General features: G+C 40.1%; 2 protein-coding genes across 4 annotated transcripts; one reads left to right on the top strand and one right to left on the bottom strand.

The window, feature by feature from the left end:
* Nucleotides 1–1570: 1570 nt before the first annotated feature.
* LOC118278414 (uncharacterized) lies at nt 1571–13807 on the top strand. Of its 3 annotated transcripts, XM_050703687.1 has the most exons (11): nt 1582–1712; nt 2304–2366; nt 2972–3043; nt 3675–3737; nt 4673–4822; nt 8531–8599; nt 9441–9554; nt 10401–10516; nt 10902–11083; nt 12341–12524; nt 13633–13807. In XM_050703687.1, exons 1-11 carry the CDS (start codon nt 1686–1688, stop codon nt 13766–13768), a joined length of 1176 nt encoding a protein of 391 aa, XP_050559644.1. In that variant the 5' UTR covers nt 1582–1685; the 3' UTR covers nt 13769–13807. The 3 variants fall into 3 exon arrangements, with proteins under 3 accessions (XP_050559647.1, XP_050559644.1, XP_050559645.1); XM_050703688.1 differs by lacking the exon at nt 2972–3043 and having other exon boundaries at nt 1585–1712; XM_050703690.1 differs by lacking the exons at nt 8531–8599; nt 9441–9554; nt 10401–10516; ... (1 more) ...; nt 12341–12524; nt 13633–13807 and adding an exon at nt 5874–6469 and having other exon boundaries at nt 1571–1712.
* A 2887-nt stretch (nt 13808–16694) lies between these two features.
* On the bottom strand, nt 16695–22289 carry LOC118278792 (transcription factor Ouib-like). Its single transcript, XM_035598146.2, has 6 exons — nt 21928–22289; nt 21116–21417; nt 19879–20050; nt 18835–18976; nt 17621–17801; nt 16695–16935 (listed from the first exon to the last, which is right to left on the bottom strand). Exons 1-6 carry the CDS (start codon nt 22102–22104, stop codon nt 16734–16736), a joined length of 1176 nt encoding a protein of 391 aa, XP_035454039.2. The 5' UTR covers nt 22105–22289; the 3' UTR covers nt 16695–16733.
* Nucleotides 22290–22646: the final 357 nt, after the last annotated feature.

Here is a 22646-nt window from a genome sequence, read left to right as displayed (position 1 = left end):
CCGAATACTATTTGGCAGTAGCAACGAAACTTATGGCCGGCCTGATGGTAAGCGGACACCGTAACGACCTATGGTGGACTATGGAGGTCGTCTACCTAGGAGATCGTTAAAAAGTTCCAAGTTTATCAGAGAATACTGCTGTATGATATCTGGGGCCTTAGTCTGCTATTACAATTGTGTCAGAATGGTCGATCACTGAGCAGTGCGAGAGGGACGGAGCTATGTAGGTTGTATAGCTCCGTCCCTCTCGTTGTACTTCGGGAATTGCTAGTGGATTCTTAGGCTAGCGTAGTGCTGTGAATGTCGTAATGATCAGGTCGGTGAAAGATCGTCCTGATGATGTATCTTCGGCGTAACAGATGTTACCCCCTCTCCAATCTTCTCAATCCCCGCTTCCCCAATCCTTAAATTCCTAACCCCCCAAAGGCTGGCAACGCACTTGTAACGCTTCTGGTGTTTCAAGTGTCCATGGGCGGCGGCGATTGTTTACCATCAGGTGATCCGTCTGCTCGTTTACCGGCTTATACCATTAAAAAATACAGTAGGGGTGGTGCCATGTACACTTTATTCCGCTGCCGTTTAAAACCAGCTATTTATTTACCCCCCTTACTCAGAGTCATTTAATGGTTACTTAACCCAGTCCTTAGCAATTGTTTTTGAAACAAAATCGTTACTAAGGAATAGTTTAATTAATCATTAAATGATTCTGAGTACAGTACTACATACATACATAACCTCACGCCTGTCTCCCAAGGGGGTAGGCAGAGACAATGGAACGCCAATTGCTACGATTCTTAATTTATAGAACTAATTGATATAAAAATCCCATTTCTACATGGTAAGCTCAAGTTCAAATAATAAAACTGAGATGATTTTTTAACATTGATGAATTATGTATTGGAGATTTGCTACATAAAGTTGTTGAATATTTAACGTAAAAGAAAAAAACCTGGAATGAAATTAAAAGTAAATATTGTAAAAATATGTGTTTTATTTTTAACATAGCCTTGTTTTTTTTCTAGTCACGCCTTTTATCCCCGAAGGGATAGGCAGAGTAGCGCACGTAATGCCGCTATACAATGTACACCCACTTTTCACCATTTGGGTTATAAGTCCCATGTAATAGGGGGTGAGCCTATTGCCATAATTATACTGGGCACAATTCCAGGCTCCGTGCTACTACCAGTAGGTACCTACTTTGCCCAACGCTGGATTCAAACCCGATCAACACAGATGGGACCCAGTAGGGCTGATGCCTGATCCAGCGCTGCGGACTACCTAGCGAGATTACCGGGGCTCCGGCTCGAAAAACAGGAGTATGAACGGGGTGGTTTTTAGTCAGTAAGAGTCTGACAAGTCTGACACTCCTTCTCGCCTCGTCCAAGGCGGGAGAAGACATTGGATGATTTTCCTCCCTCAAAAAAAAAGCTGGGTCCGTTTCCACCAGTACTAAGCTACTGTACCACATACTCGTACACCACACATAGTTAATTACTCAACCAACAATTATTATACTAACAACCAATTTACACGACAAACGACCAATTAGCACTCGAAAACAATAAAAAATAACAATCTAGACCTAAAGATTCATTTAGCAGCTAAATTAAATCTAGGTAGAATTGTTTCATACAACTGGTGGGCAGTAGGTCTTAGGCGAAAGGAGGGAGAGGACCTAAGGAAACATGTTCGGAATCCTGACGATTCTTGTGGTGAGTACCTACATAGACTGTTTTTCTTTCTTGTCCATCTTGCCGGCAACGCACCTGTGACTCCTCTGGTGTTGCGGGTGTCCATGAACGACGCTGATCGCTTACCATTAGATCTGGACTTCTCGTAAAAAAAACTTGGATAAATAAAACTTTTATAGTACCATAAACCATGAATAAAATTCGTAGGGTGAATAGATACAGAAGAGGGGTGCTTTTCCACCAGAGATATGCTATGTAGCTATGCTACGTGTGCTATAGATGTCTTCCCAACTATCGATACTTACATAGCATACTCGAGCTGCGCATCTTCCTTGTACCGCTACATAGTTTAGTATCAGTGGAAACGGTTATATAGTTTCACAGCTTTGCTATTACATCTTTGTAGCATAGCTACATAAGTACTACATCTCTGGTAGAAAAGCACTTTAAATGTTGGGAAAATGGCCTAACGTGTAACGCCAAATGGTGTTTCGGTTGTCGATGGGCAGCGGCGATTGCTTACCATCAGTTCCGATCCGTCTGCTCATTTACCGGCTTGTAACAAAAAAAAAACCTAAAAAAATTATGATACCATTTTACGATATGTTCCAGGTTCCTTTCTTCTTGGCGTCAATTCCTTCAAGTCGTGGTAATCTGCTCTTTGAGTCTCCGAATGTAAGTATATTTCATAATACGCCAAGCCTAGTCCAGGTTGATGAAAAAGAACTGCAGACTACCTAGCGGGTTAATTATTATGTTGTCGGCTTACTCACGTAACTGTTTGACGAGGAACTCGACTAGTTCCAAGCCATGCTACAGGCTCATATTCGTGAGCAGCATTCCGCGACACAGCGACTGGCGACTCGAGTTCCGCATCCATCTGATTGAAAAAGAGTAACCTATGGAGTTTCTTGCTCGTTCTTCTCCATAGGAATCTACACTTTGGAACGAGCAAATAGAGCAACTAGAGGACTGACCGACAGACAGACGTTATTAATATTATTATATTTGCTTTGACGTTCAAAAGCCTTCCTTGTCTATTTGAAATAAATGATTTTGACTTTGACTTTGACATCGCACTCTCTGCCTGGAGTCACACGCACTTACCGGCGCGCGCGACTTTGTTGGCACGTTAAACTCGTTGAGCTTCTAGCATGGCTTGAAACTAGCTGAGTTCTTAGTCAAACAGTTAAGTAAGTAAGTAAGCCGATAACATAATAATTAGTATGTCTCACGAAAGTTATAATAAAATTATAATTGGTACATGTTTTTGTTGACAGGTGGTAAGTTGGGCCGGGATAGCGCCTCGTGGCATAAGGCGTATTTATTTTCACAGGGACGGCAGGTCCAAGGTACTGCATAGATACCAGATAAATTAACAGTTGTTCTCGTGGGTATAAGTATAGGAAGCTACTGACTGTAGGTCGCTTCCAATCGGACGATCTGCAAGTAAATGGGGGGACGTCTATGATAATATATGACTGCAAGGTTGGCGCGGGTGGCAATGCAACGTGTAGTGGGTCCAATTCCCGCACGGAACAACTCTTTGTGTGATCCACAAATTGTTGTTTCAGATCTGGGTGTCATGTGTATGTGAACTTGTATGTTTGTAAACGCACCCACGACACGGGAAAAAATCCTAGTGTGGTGCAAAATTTAAAAAAACATCTGTATGTCTTGTGGCTTAATATGTGGTGTTGATGATGTAACGCAGTCTTTAATTTCATCATCATTATCATCATCATCAGCCGAGAGACGTCCACTGCTGAACAAAGGCCTCTCCCTTAGTCCTCCACGTAGAACGACAAGCCGCCACATGCATCCACTGGCTCCCCGCCACTCTGACGATGTCGTCGGTCCACCTAGTAGGAGGTCTGCCCGCGCTGCGTCTTCCGGTCCGCGGTCGCCAGTCAGTCACCTTCCTGGCCGAGCGGCCATCTTTAATTTAGAAAAGTTTTATTTTGCATTTGATATTATTTTCAGTTAAAAGATGACATATACGAGCAGCCCGTTAACCTGATGAACAAGAAGTCCCCTCACGATAAGGTCAGTTTAAGGATCCTTTCATACACTTATTTAAATTAAAATGTCCAACTGAATACGACGTCGTGCGTGAGCGATCTAGACGCGAAGGCGATGCGGTGCGCCGCGGCGCGAAAACAACAAACTGACAAAATCTATTGACGTGGCCTACGGCATAAACCGCACGTGTGATGCGGTGAGGTAGGGTGCGGTGCAGCGTGCACGCGATCAGTTGACTTGGACGCAGTGCCGTCACAATTTTGTTTATAATCTCGAAAACAGAAACAAAATTTCAATTTCATGCCGCCGCGTCATCGTCATACCGCATCACGTTGAATTCGTGTGTCAGCGCTTCGCGTTCACTTCTAAATAGCTCACGCAGGTTTTTAGTAATTTTTACAAACATCCTACAAACAGTAAACAGAACAGAATTTAGTGGAAGCTAAATTGAGATTAAACATCACACTTCGTTAAGGAGATCCCTTCCACCAAAGTAATATTGCGACACATGACAGAAATCGCACATTGACGATCGACGAACAAATCGCACATGTGAAGTTTACTTGCGAATAAACATGCATAGAAAATCCCAACGAACAACTGTTGGGCATCTGCGTGGCCTTTACGTCAGACATCTACTATGCTATGTTATTTGGCTATTATTTCACTATGGCTGATTTTATAGCTACGTTGTTAGACGCGCCGTTGAGCAGCGCGCGTTTTGCTGTAAAACGAGATTAGTAAAACGCGTTTCGCTTCTGTATACAACAGCGCGCGTTTACGCTGTTCAAGCGCGTGACTAAAACGCAACTACTACCCTGAACAAAACCGAGCGCGCGCGCTGCAGCCGCGCTGTCGCAATGCGTAGCTATAAACTCAGCCTATGCTATCTTTTATAGAACATATGTATAGTATGTCCTTTATCACTCAAGCATTTCTCATTTTAATTTTATTCCCAGGACGAGCCCTCAGATGTCCGAGGAGAAACAAACGCGGATCCCTGGACTCCGTTCGACTTCTCCAAGTTCGACAACTACCTGAATAACTTCAAGGATGGTGACAAGCAGGATCCGTCGCCAGAACTTAATAGGATCAAGAGACGAGCTCGGGTCAGTATTTTAAACTTTTTCAAAATATTATTTTCAACGTACTGAGTCATTTAATGGTTACTTAACCCTGTTCTTAGCAATTGTTCTCGGATCAAATTCAAATCTTTTATAAATCACTTTAATGCATCCGTTGTGTACAGTGGTATACAGTTTTAATACAGTAATATGTCCCAATTACCGTTACTAAGGAATAGTTTAAGTAATCATTAAATGTCACTGAGTGAGGCAGTAAGTTATTTTTCACCATGTGATCTGATGTGAAGATGAGTTTAGTCTGTAGTCCAACAACGCAAACTTGTGACTAAGAGCGCGATCGGCGCTCTGATTGGTTGGTTCAATCGTGCCGGCCAATCGGAGTGTTGAACGCGCTCTCGTTTCATTTTCATTCAACGTTTAGCAAACTCGTACTAAGAGGTATGCTATTCTGTAATTGTCAATTCTTTCAAATGTAAAATGATTATTGTGTCCAGATAATTTTAATCCTTTTCAACCAAATATTTTATTTTGGAAGCGTCAGAAATTCGCGGCATTTCTTTATTTTAACCGTTAAAATTAAAACTGCTATTTTTATGATTCCATATTTTCTTTTGGCTTTTAAAAACCTTTATCGGACTTGAATCAGTGATTAGTGTTCAGCAACCTAAAGTGAAATTACGCGAGAATTATGAACTACTACAAAATGAAACACATGAGCATATTATTTTGTTGATTTTACTGAAACATCGATTGATATATTACCCCAAGTATTTCGTCCGATCACCTGACCAGAACCAGACCCGAGCGTGCTTCGAAAAGCCATCATACCGCCACAGATGGGGCCCTGCAGAACTGATGCCTGATCCGGAGCTGCGGACTATCTAGCGGGTTTACCGGGGATCCGGCTCGAAGGGCAGAAATAGGAACGGGGTGGTTTTTAGTCAGTAAGAGTCTGACACTCCCTCTCGCCTCGCCCAAGGCGGGAGAAGGCATTGGATGATTTTCCCCCCTTAATATTAAGTATATCATCCGGATCTTAGGACCCAAATTGACAAGACAAATTTTTCTGCCGCAGAACGTGAGGAAATTTAGTACACTGCTGGGCCCACAGCTTCGAGAGCGGCCTCACCACTACACCTACCCAGAACCTGTTAAAGACCGTATCATGGAATTCTCGACTTCAACCAAAAAGCCTGGCATTTTGCCCGACCAGATGAATCCTGGAGTCATTTTTCGCGTCCGAATGTCTGATGCTATTTTGCGGATCAAGCAGAGAATGTACGAAGACCCTGAAAGGCACATTGAAGCTGATATTATCTACACAAACCTGATTAAAAAGGTGGTTATGGACGAGATCACGAAGTTCCACAACCTTCTATTGATGTACAAAACTGATAAAAGTATCAAAGAGCATTTGGGAGAATGTGGTGGCAGGATCTACAAGTTTATCAGTTATATGACTATTAAGGTCCATATCTATTGTCTGTTTGACGCGTTGTGGATTGATGGGAACCCATACGTGATTGGTGATGAGTACTCTGTCACTCCTGTTGAAGTCCCTCCGATGCTCCAGTGTGATGCGGCGGAGTGTAACTCCATTGTGTTCGTCGATTCCATCACGGAACCTAAAGATGTTGAGGAGTGAATTGAAATAAAGATTTTGATTGTGAATTTATTTTGTTTTTTTTTTTTTGTACGACACGTTAACCGCCACGTCGGTCTCTGGTGACTGATGCTTAGCGGAGGATTTGCCTTCAACAGTTTTCTTTCGACAGTTAATGCTTTAAGAGTATTTTTGCAGCAGAGATATGCTATGCTACGTTGCTGTGGATGCATTTGGCTTCCACCCATCATATTCATTGGTACACATAGCTTAGCACTGGTGGAAACGGACTCAGCTAAGCTATGTATATCATCGCATACTCGAGCTGCGCATCTCCCTCGCACAGCTACATAGCTTAGTATCGGTGGTAACGGTCACATAGTTTCACAGCTTAGCTATTACATCTTCGTAGCATAGCTACATAGTACATTTCTGGTAGAAAAGCACACTTAGACCTGAAACAATAGTTTGTAGACCGCACAAAATAGTTCTTTCATTGCGGTAATCAAACCTACCACAAGTTTCATAGCAGTCAATACCCTAGCCACTGCTCTTACCATACACTTAAGGTACGCGTCCACAGGCCCGCATCACATGCAACGGATTTTAGTTTGTCTTGTCTTGTATAGAAACTCATACAACAGCGTCGACTGATCCGCATCGTACGAACCGCATCATCAGCAATGCGTACATGCGATGCGTACTGATGACATCATACGGAATGCGTGCGATGCGGGCCTGTGGACGCTTACCTTTAACTAGAAACACTCAAGATATTAAACTATCGTCCAAAAATGAATTTTTTAATTGTTAAATTAGTATTTAATTTACTACTACATGTTCGATTCGCCAATGAATGCTAACATCACCACACAAGTCAATTAGTTATGCTTGAAGGAAAATTCTGTTAATAAAAGAAAAACATTGTTTTTAATTGGTCATTTAATATTCCATTCATATTTCGTTTGTAACATCATGCCATTTATACCCGAAGAGGTAGGCAGATGTCCACATTACGGCACGTAATGCCACTGTCCAAAGTACACCCAGTATTCACAATCTATGTTATAAGTCCCATGTAATAGAGGGTGAGCCTTTTGCCATATACTGGACACAATTCCAGACTTCGTGCTACTACTGAGAAATTTTCGAAAAACAGAAAAAAGCCCAGTAATTCTTTGTGCAACCCGGGAATCGAAACCGAGTCCCCTTGCGCGACAGTCGCGGGTACTTGTGGGTTACCGGTGCTCCGTCTCGACGAGCAGAAGTAGGAACGGCGTGGTTTTTATTCAGCAAGAGTTTTTAGTCACTCCCTCTCGCCTCGTCCAAGGCGGGAGAAGTCAATTGACGATTTTCTCCCTCAAAAAAGAAACTTGTGGACTCTGTAATATCACTTAGTTTATTTCACCTACCGAGCATGTCGAGCCGGCCCATTCATGTCGAAGCATGGCTTTCCCACACTTAACGTCTATGATAACTAATATGTATTTCTGCAAGTAGGTTACAAAATAACACTTTTACACGTCAATCTTTGAAATAACTAGATGAGGCCGGCATTTCCTATCCGACTACTCTGAGAAGAAATGCCGAAACAAACTCAGAGGTACTACACAGAGGTCCTTTCGATCTTTCGGAATAAAAGTTACTAAGTAACCTAACAGAGCCCCGGCAACCTTGGCCCAACGAGTCTTGACAAGAGCCTCGGCTCAACTAGTTAAGGTCTTCCACGGCGCCGTATCAGGGAGCCTACTCCAATTCAACGAAAAACGAAGTTTCGTGCGTAACTTTCGCATTCTACAATTCTACTTATTGCGAACTTTCGTGAACAAAAATTAACGAATGAAATTAAGATAAATATGTAAATAGGTTTTGACATGAAATAGGAAATAAAACGTTATTTCAAGTAATTGTATTAGTAAATCTGTAATACCTAAGGCCGAAGATTAAACGAAACTTCGGATTTGAGAACCGGAGTAGGCATCAGGGGCTGATCAGTGCAAGAGGGACGGAGCTATGTAGGTTGTATAGCTCCATCCCTCTTGCACTGCTCAGTGATCGACCATTCTGACACAATTGTAATAGCAGACTAAGGCCCCAGCTCTAATGATTAAACCCTTTTTTCCTTACAGAGGCGACGCGGTCGCGGCGGCAGACGCCGTGGTCGTCAGCGAGCTACCACCAGCCCCCCTGATGAAGAAGTACGTATCTACTTATTCAGGGTAGTTTATATCAACCTACATACATACATACATATCGTCACGCCTTTAATCCCCGAAGGGGTAGGCAGAGGTGCACATTATGGCACGTAATGCCACTGTGTACACCCACTTTTCCAGACTCCGTGCTACCACTGAGAAATTTTCGAAAACCCGAAAAAAAAATATTATATCAACCTCTCTTAAATTTAAGGAACTCCTAAACTAAGATAGGTGTCACTTAAAAACATTTTGTTTTTCGCCAACCTATAAGTGATATCTAACCGCCATACTCAGAGTAATTTAATGGTTACTTAACCCAGTCCTTAGCAATTATTTTTGGAACAAAATCTTTACTAAGGAATAGTTTAAGTAATCATTAAATGTCTCGGAGTGCGGCAGTAAGCAGTTTATATAGGTGCTCTTAAGTGACTCTTAGTTAAGAGATAGTTTAGGGATAGTTAGTTAAGTGCCATCTGTCTCCTAGACGTATGTCAGTCGTACAGTCTCTTTTGTGCCTTACGGCTTAGTCTTTCTGTCTCCTGCATTAAATTCACCGAGGGAATTGGAAACTATCGTTTTCATTTTCTTCTCCTCTAATACCAAATATCTTCTGATTTATTTCGTTGCGGGATCCAAGACAATACATCCATTGCTTAAAGACACCCGCAACACCAGAGGAGTCACAACTGCGCTGCAGGCTTAGGGATATTTACAAAAAAACTAAAATAATAAATTGCTTTTCAGAAACCCCTTGTAAGTACTTACTCAATTTTAATGCGGCTTGCTACGTATGCGTAGTAAAAATGAACTTTATGTAAATTAACTTAAAGTTTATTTTCAGCCGAAGAATGGTACCAGCACAGAAGTGCCAGTCGCTCGCGCTGGTGAAATGATAGACAGGAAACGATCTTATGGCAGATCTCCCAATTTTGACATGTACCAACCACCTGGCAAGGTAAATTGGGCTTTGTTTCGTTATACTTAGGGCTTTTTGTGGGAGAGCCATGCTTCAGCACGAATGGGCCGACTCGACCGGAGTGATACCACGGCCTCAGAGAAAACCGACGTGAATTATAACCAGTGTTAAGATAGAAAGAAAAGAAAGAAAGAAAAACAGTTTATTTGCACCGATTACAAAAATAATAAACATAAATAATTGATAAAATAAAAATAGAAGTATAAACGGTGCTAAAAGGCGATCTAGCATCATTAAAAATCACCCTGTTTTTACTCCTGCTTTTCGAGCCGGAGCCCCGGTAACCCGCTAGATAGTCCGCAGGACCAATCTGGCATTAGCCTTACTGGGCCCCATCAGTGGTGGACTGAGGGCTCTTTTAGGCGTGTGGAACGTTCAGCGCCGTACGCAAGGGTCTGGTTCTAGTCGGGCGGCGAGCTACCCTTGGTCGTCATCCGTAAACCCACATTTATGGTGGCAGAAGATGGGCTATAATACGTTATAAGCATTATTTTTTATTAGTAAGAACGCCCACAAGTTATAAGCTTTTAAACTGACATGGTCACTAACACTATCATTAGAACTTAAGACGATATTTTGGACCTTTCACTGTTGCAAGCGCCATGATCACGGATGAACTGTTTATCCTGTTCATGATACTTAGATAAACATGGTAAATATACCGTCTCAAGTTCTAATATTAGTATCAAAGTTCATTTAAAGCATTATTACTGCCGAAAGAAAACTGTTGAAGGCAAATTCATTGCTAAGCGTCAGTCACCAGTAACCGACGTGGCGGATAACTTTTTAATAGGCTGAAACTTGAATCTTCACGATTCCTTTCAGGACTGGGAGGCAGGCTACGTAGAAATGCCAAAGGACCTGTATCAAGCTCATCTAAGGCCAGGAGTTATCTTCAGAATTCATATGTCTGAGGCCATACTCAAGATGCAGTATAGGAAGTAAGTACTATAATCTACTGAAGAATTTTTGGATACTTTGTTATGGTATAAGAATAAGCCGGTAAAAGAGCCGACGTATCACCTGATGGTAAGCAATCGCTGCCGCCCATGGACACTCGAAACACCAAAAGCGTTACAAGTGCGTTGCTGGCCTTTTGGGGGTTAGGAATTTAAGGGTTGTTGAGGAATCGAGGATTGCGAAGATTGGGGAACTGGGTAATTGGGCCTCCGGTAACCTCAGTCACACAACGCAAGCGTTGTTTCACGTAGATTTTCTGTGAGGCCGTGGTATCACTCCGGTCGAGCCGGCCCATTCGTGCCGAAGCATGGCTCTCTAAATAAAAACACCGACCATACAGCCATATATCTTCATCCCTACTTCCAGTTACGGGGAAGACAAAGACGAATCAGTGATTGAAGCGGACGTGGAATACCTTCGACTGACGAGGAAGGTCATCAACGATGAGATCACCAAGTTTGAGGACCTGCAGTGGCTGATTGGGTGGTTCCACAACCGATCCTCGTTGATCCAGGAACATATGTGCAACACTAGGTATTATACTGTCGGTAAGTGGGAGTTTTTAGTTAATACTAGCTTCTTCCGTGCGGTTTCACCCGCTGTGCTCGGTTCCTATTGATCGTAGCGTGATGATTTATAGCCTATAACCTTCCTCGATAAATGCGCTATCCAACACAAAAAGAATCATTCAAATCGGACCAGTAGTTCCTGAGATTAGCGCGTTCAAACAAACAAACTCTTCAGCTTTATAATATTAGTATAGTATAGAAGTATAGATAAGTTTTTAAACTGGCATGGTCACTAACACTAGCATTAGAACTTAAGACTTCAGTTCATCCGTGATCATGACGCTTGCAACACCAAAATATTAGAAACTCATAGACAGGTACAACATGGTAAATATCCGGTCTTAAGATCTAATGTTTACTTTAATATTCATGGTTAGTAGAGTTATTTAGTGCGCAGGTAAGAAAATCCTTAGTCCTTAGCCTTAGAACAATCAAACCACCACAGATGGGGCCCAGTAGAACTGCACGTCTACCATGAGTTTGAAGCAATAGTATTTGTCGATAGCCACTAGCGAAGACGTAAATCTTTTGTTTGTCAAATTTACAACGCCTCTACCGGTCACCTGTGGAACTGTGATTTGCCATACAAAAAATGTACGTCGTCGCTAGCGATTATCGACAAATACTATTGCTTCAAACTCTTGGTAGAGGTACTGATATCTGATCCGGAGCTGCGGATTAGCTAGCGGGTTTACCGGGGCTCCGGTTCGAAAAGCAGGAGTAGGAACGGAGTGGTTTTTAGTCAGTAAGAGTCTGACACTCTCTCTCGGTTCACCAAGGCGGGACCCTCAAAAAATAAGGGTGCTTTTCCGCCAGAGATGTGCTATGCTACGTTGCTGTGGATGCGTTTGACTTCCACCAATCATATTCATTGGTACACATAGCTGGATATGGAATCAACTAAGCTATGATGCGTGCACTTTGACTGCCTCGTTGGTCGAGTTGTCGAAATGCGACTGCCGGACAAGGGGTCTCGGATTCGATACCCTAATCGGACGAAATATTACTAGGCTTTTTTACAAATTTCTTAGTAGCACGGAGTCTGGAATTGTGCCCAGTATATAGCAATAGGCTCACCCCCTATAACATTGAACTTATAACACAAATTATGAAAAGTTGGTGTAGGTATATTGTATAGCGGCATTGCCTGCCTTACTGTACTCCTCTGCCTACCCTACCCTTTTTTACCCCTTTGGGTAAAAGGCGTGACGTTGCATATACATATATTGTTTGCAGGAACACCCCCAACGATGTTTACTCATCCAGAAGAATATATGAAACGACTGTGTCTATTTGATAGCGTGTATATTGACCATATACCGTACGTGGTCGGCGAGGATAGTTCCCTCATGGCAGCGGTGGCGCCACCTGTGCTGCACTGTGACGCCGCTACTTGCACTTCTGTACCTTTTATTGACAGGTAAAGATTTTAATAAGCCCAAGTGAATAGACTTATTTGACGTGCTCCATCGTAGGCCGCATTTCACTTACCATCAGAGATAGCGACCAAACGCGGCCCATCTATAAAAAACTATTAAAGACTAGCTGATGTATCTTCGCTCGCGTTTATTACGGACTTATTTTTGTAATAACTATCGTGAGAGATACAAAATTAACTAAAAATCACGGTTAACCCACGTAAATTAATGGAGAAATTTAACTAAAATATTTGTAAATCTGATTGAAAAAGAGTAACCTATGGAGTTTCTTGCTTGTTCTTCTCCATAGGAATCTACACTTTGGAACGAGCAAATAGCTTCACTAGCAGAACAGATATTTTTAATGTTATTATGTTTGCCTTGACGTTCAAAAGTCCCTTCCTGGTTTGTTTGGAATAAATAATTTTGACGACTTTGACTTTGAAATGCTCACTAGTTTCGAGTGCCTACAGAGTAGACTGCGCAACGTCCCTCTGCGCACATTGCTCTGAAAGAATCCCTCTGTGATTCGAAACTCGAAGCTCTCTCGCTTCGCTTCAAGCTTCCTTGTGCGAATATTCTAGGGAATGGAATTCCCTGCCGAAGTCTGTGTTTCCTGATGGGTATAACCTGGGTGTCTTCAAAGCCCGAGTGAATAAGTTGCTTATGGACAGACGTGCTCCATCGTAGGCCGCATCATCACTTACCATCAGGCGAGATAGCGGCCTATTATGAATAGCATTTGTAAACTGACACATGCGTGCTGCCATCTGAACAGGTCCGCTCAAACTGTTGTGGTTCTTTCCTCAAAAGACCACTACAGAATCAACTTGCACGGTTCTCCGACATCTTTAATTGATTTTGTCTGGACTTTAAAAGAGACTATGACCTCTAAGTTTGTTTCGGCATTTCTTCTCAGAGTAGTCGGATAGGAAATGCCGGCCTCATCTAGTTATTTAAGAGATTGACGTGTAAAAGAGTTACATTGTAACCTATTTGCAAAATAAATATCATTTATCATTATCATTTAAACGTCGACCCATCAAATATAAAAAAACCCAACCATGCCTAATATTCCCAAAATCTAATTCTTTTTTACGTTAATTCCAGCGTAATGTTTGACGAGCGCCTCCCGCGGACGAATGTGCGCACTCTAACAAGATGTCAGGCATCGTGCCGTGCGCACTGTCGCAACGACCCCGACTGTCTGAAGCGTTGCTCCGACCGGTGTCTGAGGTCTGACTAGCTGTGGCTTACATTACTGAATTATATTGCAGTTGGAAATTATTTGTGTTTTATTTCTACCTAATAAAAGTAGCCTAATTTACTTCTTAGTAAATCAGCTACCTGTTAATAAAAATCACGGTTTACTCACGTATATTAATGGAGAAAATATCTACCTACTAGTTTTACCCTACTTTAGTTAGATGATGAAGAGTCCCGCTCTAAAAACTAGTAGAGCTTTTCTCCATTAATGTTTAGTACATTACCGTGTAAACCGATTTTTTTTAGTATGTAAGTACATATAGGTATAGGATTGGGAAATCGGGTCTAAAACCTTACTTAGGTACACAACGAAACACAACACAAGCGTTGTTTCACGTCGGTTTTCTACGAGGCCGCGTGGTGTCACTTTGCTACAGGACAAACAAAATAATAATATAGTTTTAGTTTCACGCCACTGCTCTGTGAGGCTGTGGAAGAGCTGAGCATGAAGTTTGAGAACCCGCGATTTGATTAGAAATAGAAAATAATTTATCAATTTGGTTAGGTATTTACAAGATCTTACTAAATTTTCAAACAATGTCCATATCGAATCTCATCACAATCGGTTGATCAGTTTTGGAGGTAAGGCGGAACAAACGTACAAACACTGATAGTTTCGCATTTTAATTAGGAATCTAGATTCCACGCTCAAAATAGATTTAAATCATGAAGTAAATACAAAGAGGAGATGTCATAACTGGATTTCCGTTTAACATAATGCGTGACACTTTATAGGGAGCGCGAGACGTTACAAACCACGGCCCTCTCTATTTTCCATCTAGTGGTCCCATACAACAAACACGTTTCCAATTGTCTACATTTTATTTTATTTATTAATTAATTTATATCAGCCCATATTAATGCAATAATACTGTACAAATATTATCACACTGAAACTATCGAACGGATTTCGACGTTAGGTATACAGACAGGTTATAAGCTGACTTTTTTATGGAATAGATGGCAAACGAGCAAACGATTCACCTGACGGTAAGCGATTAGATCCGCCTATGGACACCCGCAACACCAAAGGAGTTACAGGTGCGTTGCCGGCCATTTAAAAAGGAATACGCTCTATTCTTGAAGGTTTTAAGGTTTTATCGGTTTGGAAATACTTGGGTGATAGGATACTTTTTATCCCACGGGATCGCGGGCGAAACCGCTGGCAGAAGCTAGTATGAAATAATACACATTTTTGGCTTAAATAAACATTTAATATATACAATTGATTAACTAGTTCAACATAACATTATGTATATATGTATAAATAAGCTATACAGTCCAGAGTTACATAGGGTGACTGGTAATTAGTGAACGATATTTAAACACGTGATTGTACTCATGATTACAAACAACTTTGCCAAAGAAACTATATTTGTATACTCATTAGTTTTATTTTTATCACAATAACAAAACAACTAAATTTCGGTCACTAATTACCAGTCACCCTATATATTTTCCAATATATTATCTAATATAAATAGTTAATATGACTATATATTTTGTACGTTATAATATAATATTGCTATATACCTTTACATAATATACAAACATAAAACTTTGCACTTCCAACATTGATATAAAAAAAAATTGATAACTAACATAATACATTACATTTTAAACCTTATACTCTTGTAACAAAGTTGAAAATCAGTAAAATGTATGACTTATGACCGTATTCACCAACGACCTCTAACCAATCTTCCCAATCCCCTGATTCCCCAACAACCCTTAAATTCGTTTATTCGTCAATTAATTCCTTAAAATGATAAGCAATCGCCGTCGCCTATGGGCACCCGAAACACCAAAGGCGTTATAAGGGCGCTGCCTTTTGGGGCTTAGGAATTTAAGGGTTGTTGGGGAATCGGGGATTGGGAAGATTGGAAAGAGGGGTAATTGAGCCTCCAGTAACCTCACTCACACAACGAAAGCGTTGTTTCACGTCGGTTTTCTGTGAGGCCGTGATATCACTCCGGTCGAGCCGACCTATTCGTGCCGAAGCATGGCTCTCCCACACTTAAAAGTGGTTGGTGAAAACGGGCATTAGTGTCATAATAATCATAAAGAATTATACAACCCAAATAGTTATTCAGAAATTAAAATGGCATTGAATCCAATATTGGGCAATAAATCATATTGGAAGCAATCCATTTTGAAAACTATATCGAATTATTGCAACGTCACGCCTTTTATCCCCGATGGGGTAGGCAGAGGTGCACATTACGGCACGTAATGCCGCTATACAATGTACACTCACTTTTCACCATTTGTATTATAAGTCCCATGTAATAGGGGGTGAGCCTATTGCCATATACTAGGCACAATTCCAGACTCCGTGCTTCCATTGAGAAATTTTCGAAAAACTGAAAAATATCCCTATATAATACTAATTAAAATATACAGTTTACTCATATAAACTCTTCGAGGACGCCTGACTAGTTTCGAACTACACCGGAGCTCATATTCTACTCTAGTATAATTCGAGTTTTTTTGCAGTTTATGTGAATAAGCTGTATATTTTAATGAATGTATTCTATGTCATACAATTTTCTCTTTGATAACACAATTTACATACTTTTTATAAAAAACCTGCATTAATAGGGATGATGACGGGGTATGAAAAATAAAAGTCTATTTAGTCCGTCAGTTAGGTAATGAAAAAATATTAGACACGTATTTTTTTATTTTGTCATATAAGATCACAATACTTAGATAAAACGAATCAAAGTTTTGGAGTGGGAGTTATTTCTACGTATAAAACGTACCTAGAAGTGACGTCACGCGATATATCAAATCAATATATCTTCGAAAGTATTTATTTCCGTAAGAAAATAAAAAATACGTATCTAATATTTTAAAATAATCTACAAGACGGACATATCATCTACCCTATTTTATCTTTTTGTCCACAATCCACACTCCATATTTTTTTAAAACAATTATTGCTATAACTTCTTACTATCCACCAAATTGCCTTTCTGGTAGAAGTCTCCAACAGACTGCTTCTCCAGATAGTCTCCTATCACCACATTGGTCTTCTGCCGGCCTGGTCTTTGAGGGGGGGTGACGATGTCGTGCTGCCGGAGAAGGTGCTTCTTCCAGTAACAGCGGCGCGTGAAACTTGCGTGGCATACGTTGCATTCGAACCTGGGATACAGTGAAGATATTTGATTAAGGGTGCTTTTCCGCTAGAGATGTGCAATGCTATGATATGTTGCTGTGGATGCGTTTGGTTACCACCAATCATATTCATTGGTACACATAGCTTAGCAGTAGTGGAAACGAACTCAGCTAAGTTATATAATATGGAAAGATGCGTGCTATGGATGATTTAGATGTCTACTTATGTCTACTCAATAGACCCGTCTGCTCAGAAGACCTGTCTACTCAGTAGACAAGTCTACCCAGTCTACTCAGAAGACCAGTACCACTACTATTGCTTCAAACTCATGGTTGAAAGGATAGTATTTGTCGATAGTCTGTAGATAGAAGTAAATTTCTTGTATAGCTAATTTTACAACGCCTCTACCGGTCACCTGCGAAACAAAAATTTTCCATACTAAAAAATTACGTTGTCGCTAGCGACTATCAACAAATACTATTGCTTCACTCTCATGGTTGAAGCAATAGTCTACTCAGTAGACCAATCCACTCAGAAGACCTGTCTATTCAGTAGACCAGTCTACCCAAATCCTTCTCAGTCTACTCAAAAGACCAGTCTACTCAATACATCATAGGCTACACTAACCACTTACCATCAGGTGTTCCGCGTGCTACATAGCCACCGTTCGTGATATATTAAAAAACAAAGACCTATCAACAAAAAACTCACCTTTTAATATCAAAATGTGAATCCAGGTGTCGATTCAGCTTGGTCTTGTCGAAGAAGTTGCGCTTACACATGCTGCAGCTGTAGAGGCGCTCCTTCATGTGCAGTCTTCGGATGTGGCTGGTCAGGTTCGATGATGTGTAGTACGATGTGCTGCAGAACTCACACTGGTAGAGTTTTAAACCTGGAAGGATTATAAAATGGTCGGTGTTAATGTCAAATCATATATTCTAATAGGGATAATGACGGGGTATGAAAATTAAAAATGTATTTAGTCCGTCAGTTAGGTAATGAAAAAATATTAGACACGTATTCTTTTATTTTGTCATATAAGATAACAATACTTAGATAAAACGTGTCAAAGTTTAGGAGTGGGAGCTAACTACGTGACGTCACTCAAAAGTGACGTCACGCGATATTTCAAATCGATATATCTTCGAAAGTATTTGTTTCCGTAAGAAAATAAAAAAAAACGTGTCTAATATTTTAAAATAATCTACAAGACGGACATTAAAATAAAAAATTGTCATCTACCCTATTAGAGAATACACTTTTGGGCGTTAGTGGTGTTTTTCCACCAGAGATGTACTAAGTAACTATGCTACTTTACGGAACACTGAGTAAAGTTCCCTAAGAAAAGGAGGATCCTCAAACCAGGCGAGATGATCATGACTTTCGAAGCTACACTTTGGAACGAGCGCCTAGCTTCACTAACAGACAGACTGACAGACAATTCAATTTGACGTTTCAAAAGTGCCTATATAATTTAAGATTAATTGAAATAAATGCTTTGACTCTGACTTTTTGCCCAAATGTTGTTCGTTGGTATTTTCTATCCATGTTTATTTAAGTCTTGTTGAGGAATCGGGGATTAAGAAGATTGCGAAGAGTCGTAATTGGGCCTCCGGTAACTTCACTCACACAACGAAACACAACAGAAGCGTTGTTTCACGTCAGTTTTCTGTGAGGCCGTGGTATCACTTTGGTCAAACCGGCCCATTTGTACCGAAGCGTGGCTCCATATTTAAATTCCTAACCTCTAAAAAGCCGGCAACGCACTTGTAACGCCTCTGGTATTTCGAGTGTCCATGGGCGGCGGCAATTGCTTACCATCAGGTGATCCGTCTGCTCGTTTACCGGCTTATAACGGCTTATAACGTAAAGAATGTCTATTTACTATTTCTATAGTTTTCAAAGCCATATCAAATTTTCCTTACCAGCATGTATCCTAACGTGTTTGACAAGGTCGGATTTGTGCCACGTCTTGTAATCACATTGGTCGCAGCCAAAGTTGGGCGGCTGGTGGGACTTTATGTGCGTGTAATGTGAAGCCCGATGGATGAACTTTTTACCACACACCTGGAAACAGGAACGAACAGTGATTGAAAACAAAATATGATAAACCTCACAGTAACTATTTTGTTTTGTGAGATTGGTGATCTTCGGGTTAGAGGCAAAATTCAGCTCTTTTTAATGGGACAAGCCCGTCACAACCTCCCGTACCGCTGCCACTCCTGTGCACCAGGATCTACAGTAGATACAACTATGAAAACTCCGGAACACTGAAGTCCGACGCGTCCCGGGGACATGAATGACTATCTTGGATCCCGCAACGAAATAAATAAGAAGATATTATTAGAAGAGAAGAAAAGTAGTTTCCACTTCCCTCGGTGAAATTGAATGACTAAAGCCCAAAAAGAGATTGCGCAACTGGGAGAAGCCCAGTCATCAAACACCACGGAAATATGAATTAAGTAAATGGGTCCTATGTGTGAGCTGTTATTATATTTGCTTTCAGTAAAATTCAACTCAGTCGGAGATTTTTTATTATTAAACGATTTTATTTACCCTGATCTCTATGTTTGAGTCAAAAGTAATGGGAATTTCTTTATCTTCCTAACAACAGTTTGTTTGTTTGTTTGTTACTCAATCACGTCAAAAATAAGGGATCGGATTGAAATTTGAAACAGGGGTAGAATATCTCACGGGATCGCGACCGAAGCCGCTGGCAGCAGTTAACATCCCACAGATGGGGCCCAGTAGGGCTGATGCCTGATCCGGAGCTGCGGACTCCCTAGCGGGTTTACCGGGGCTCTAGCCAGAAGGGCAGAAGTAGGAAGTTAGAAACAGGGTGGTTTTTAGTCAGTAAGAATCTGAAACTCCCTCTCGCCTTGCCCAAGGCGGGAGAAGTCATTGGATGATTTTCCCCCCTTAAAAAAGCAGTTAGCATTACAATAAAAAGAAAATTAAAACTATCTCACCTCACAGATCCAGATATCATCCTTATGCATTTCTTTCTTATGATTGTCGCTTTGTTCCTTGTTATCGAACTTGAGATTACAAGCCTCACAGAATAACCTCTTGAATTTGAACCTCCTCATCCTCTTGCCTCTCGGCTTGGCTTTGCCACCAGCTTCCTTCTTTGGAGGTCCTCTGAAATAAATTATAAATTGAAATTATAAGTAGTCTGCATCGTAAAGCATGAACAAAGAGGAGATGCCTTAATGTGATTGTGTACTGGGACACAAAAACATGGCCCTGCCTAATGATATCTATATATTAATACGTGATGCAAAAACTTTCGGAACCTTTTTACAAAAATTGAGCGGACGTAGGAGCATAAAATTTGGTACACTTATAGTTTATGTGTAGGAGAAGTGAAAAATGCTAATATTTTTCAAAAATAATACTTATAAAGTACATTAAATCAATAAATAAAACATTACACACACTACCATGCATAGCATCGTATTTGACAAAATGTCAAAATTGACAGACATTGCGATGATATTCTCACGTCTCATATGAAAAGAGGTTTCTCATTGAAGAAGGTTATTCATGATCCGCCGGAATATATTAATTTGAATTTCACAAAACTTATAGCAATTTGTTAAATAAAAATTATCCTTGAACGTATGGAAAGTGGTATTGTAAATTAAATCGTATATGGTCGAATTTCGACCACTAGGCGACCACTAGTTATAAATAAAAAGGTGTAGATAGATGCAAGCCATTATAATAATACAAAATGCTATACTTAATAATATAAATAGATGTGTGGAAAAGCCATGCTTCAGCATGATTGGGCTGACTCAACTGGAGTGATAACACGGCCTCACAGAAACGACGTGAAAAAACGCTTACGTTTTGTGAGTGAGTTACAGAGGCATATTACCCCCAATTTTCCCAATCCTCGATTTTCGAACAACCTCTGGTGTTTCGGGTGTCCATGGGCAACAGATTGCTTAACATCAGGTGATCTGTCTGCTCACTTCTCTAAATAGTATTGAACAAAGTCGCTTTCTCCCTCCCTATGTCCCTTTGTATGCTTAAATCTTTAAAACTACTCAACAGACTTTGATGCGGTTTTATTTTAATAGATAGAGGGATTCAAGAGGAAGGTTTATATATATAATACATGCATAATATATCACCATTGCACCCATGCAAAGCAGTTCGGGTCGCTAGTATACAATAAAGAAAAGAAAAATCTCTTACTTAGCTTTCACCTTCAACAGACTACTCTCTTCTATAACATCGTCTGCAGTCTCCATCTCATTCTCCGTCTTCACATCCTCATCAGCCAATTCATCGTTCCCTGCCTCATCTTTAAACTCAATCGCATCATAATCTAAATTTGTGAGATCTGATTCTGGCACCTCATCCTTTATTTTCGGTAGAACCAGGTTGCGGAATGTCTTGTCTGCTATTAAACAGGTGGTTTTGAATTTGTAGGCTACGGAGAGATTATTGCGGCATAGCTCACATATTTGTGTTGGGAGACCTGCTTCTTCTTTGATCTGAAAGAATATTGTAAATCATTGGTTAAATAAAAAAGGTTTCTTTCCGCCATACTCAGAGTCATTAAATGGTTACTAGCAATTGTTTTGAGTACAAAATCATTACTAAGAAATAGTTTAAGTAATCATTAAATGTCTCTGAGTATGGCAGTTAATGTTTTATAGTATCAAGTTTGAATTTCATAAAGAATTAAATACTGTTCTCATTTTGATTTTTTCTGTACATTGTCTATAAATACATACACCCAAAAATATACTAAAATATTCCTTGGTATTTACTGCTAGGAATGAAACAAGCAATTCCAATTTGAATCTAATTGGAATTAAACAGTAAAAAATGTATGACTTCTAGTTAGGTACTCAAGACCTTGCTATAATTTTTAATTTTGCCGTTTTTACAGAATAATATAAACTAGGCTTATGTTCGATACACGATAAAAGTCTGTTATAATAGTTGAAAAGCCAAAAACGACACTGTAAATAGTGTTTTTACGTTTTAAAACTACTTACGATAATTCCTGTACAAAAATGTATCTCATCGACGATGTTTTCTTTATCAGTGTTGAATAAACTGCTCATGTTCAACGTTTGAGCCATACAAATCCTACAGGCATCAATAATATTGACTACTTCGAGTTTATAAGCCAAATCATGTTGCTCAAGACTTGTTGCATCAACATCCATCATTTTATTGTTTAATTCACCACTTTATTACTTGTATTGCGTCTTTTTTGTAGCACAAACTAATAAATAAACTTCTTAACACAATTATAATTGGTATTCGAGAACATAAATATAAAAAATCTTTATTTATTTTTAGGAAACAAAATATAAATATTTTTTTGTGCACATCTAAATGAAGGAAGTGCGCGTTCCATCTCGCCTTTATTCAATATTGATCACTAATTTTAGTTTTAATATTGTTTGTTTCAGTCACTCTCATTATAAGTACCATAAGACTTCATCTATCTCTTTCTCTGGTAGATTTTTCAGATGGTTAAAGTGATGAATATGAAACATTGAACGTCACAATGATTTTCCGCACGTAACGTTTCGTTTTTCGACTGAATGAAAATTATTTAAGTTAAAGTTGTTGAGTCACCGATCGTTTCTGAGCAAGCATAGGAATTTAGATGTAAATTTTTCATCAACCTGTAATAAAAGTATTATTATAAGCTTTGCCATCGGGTAATTATGAGTTTGTTTGGTATTTTTACATTTTATTATAG

This window comes from Spodoptera frugiperda, chromosome 24, assembly GCF_023101765.2.
Source record: "Spodoptera frugiperda isolate SF20-4 chromosome 24, AGI-APGP_CSIRO_Sfru_2.0, whole genome shotgun sequence".
Taxonomy (NCBI): domain Eukaryota; kingdom Metazoa; phylum Arthropoda; class Insecta; order Lepidoptera; family Noctuidae; genus Spodoptera; species Spodoptera frugiperda.
This window is presented reverse-complemented; position numbering and strand designations above follow the sequence as displayed.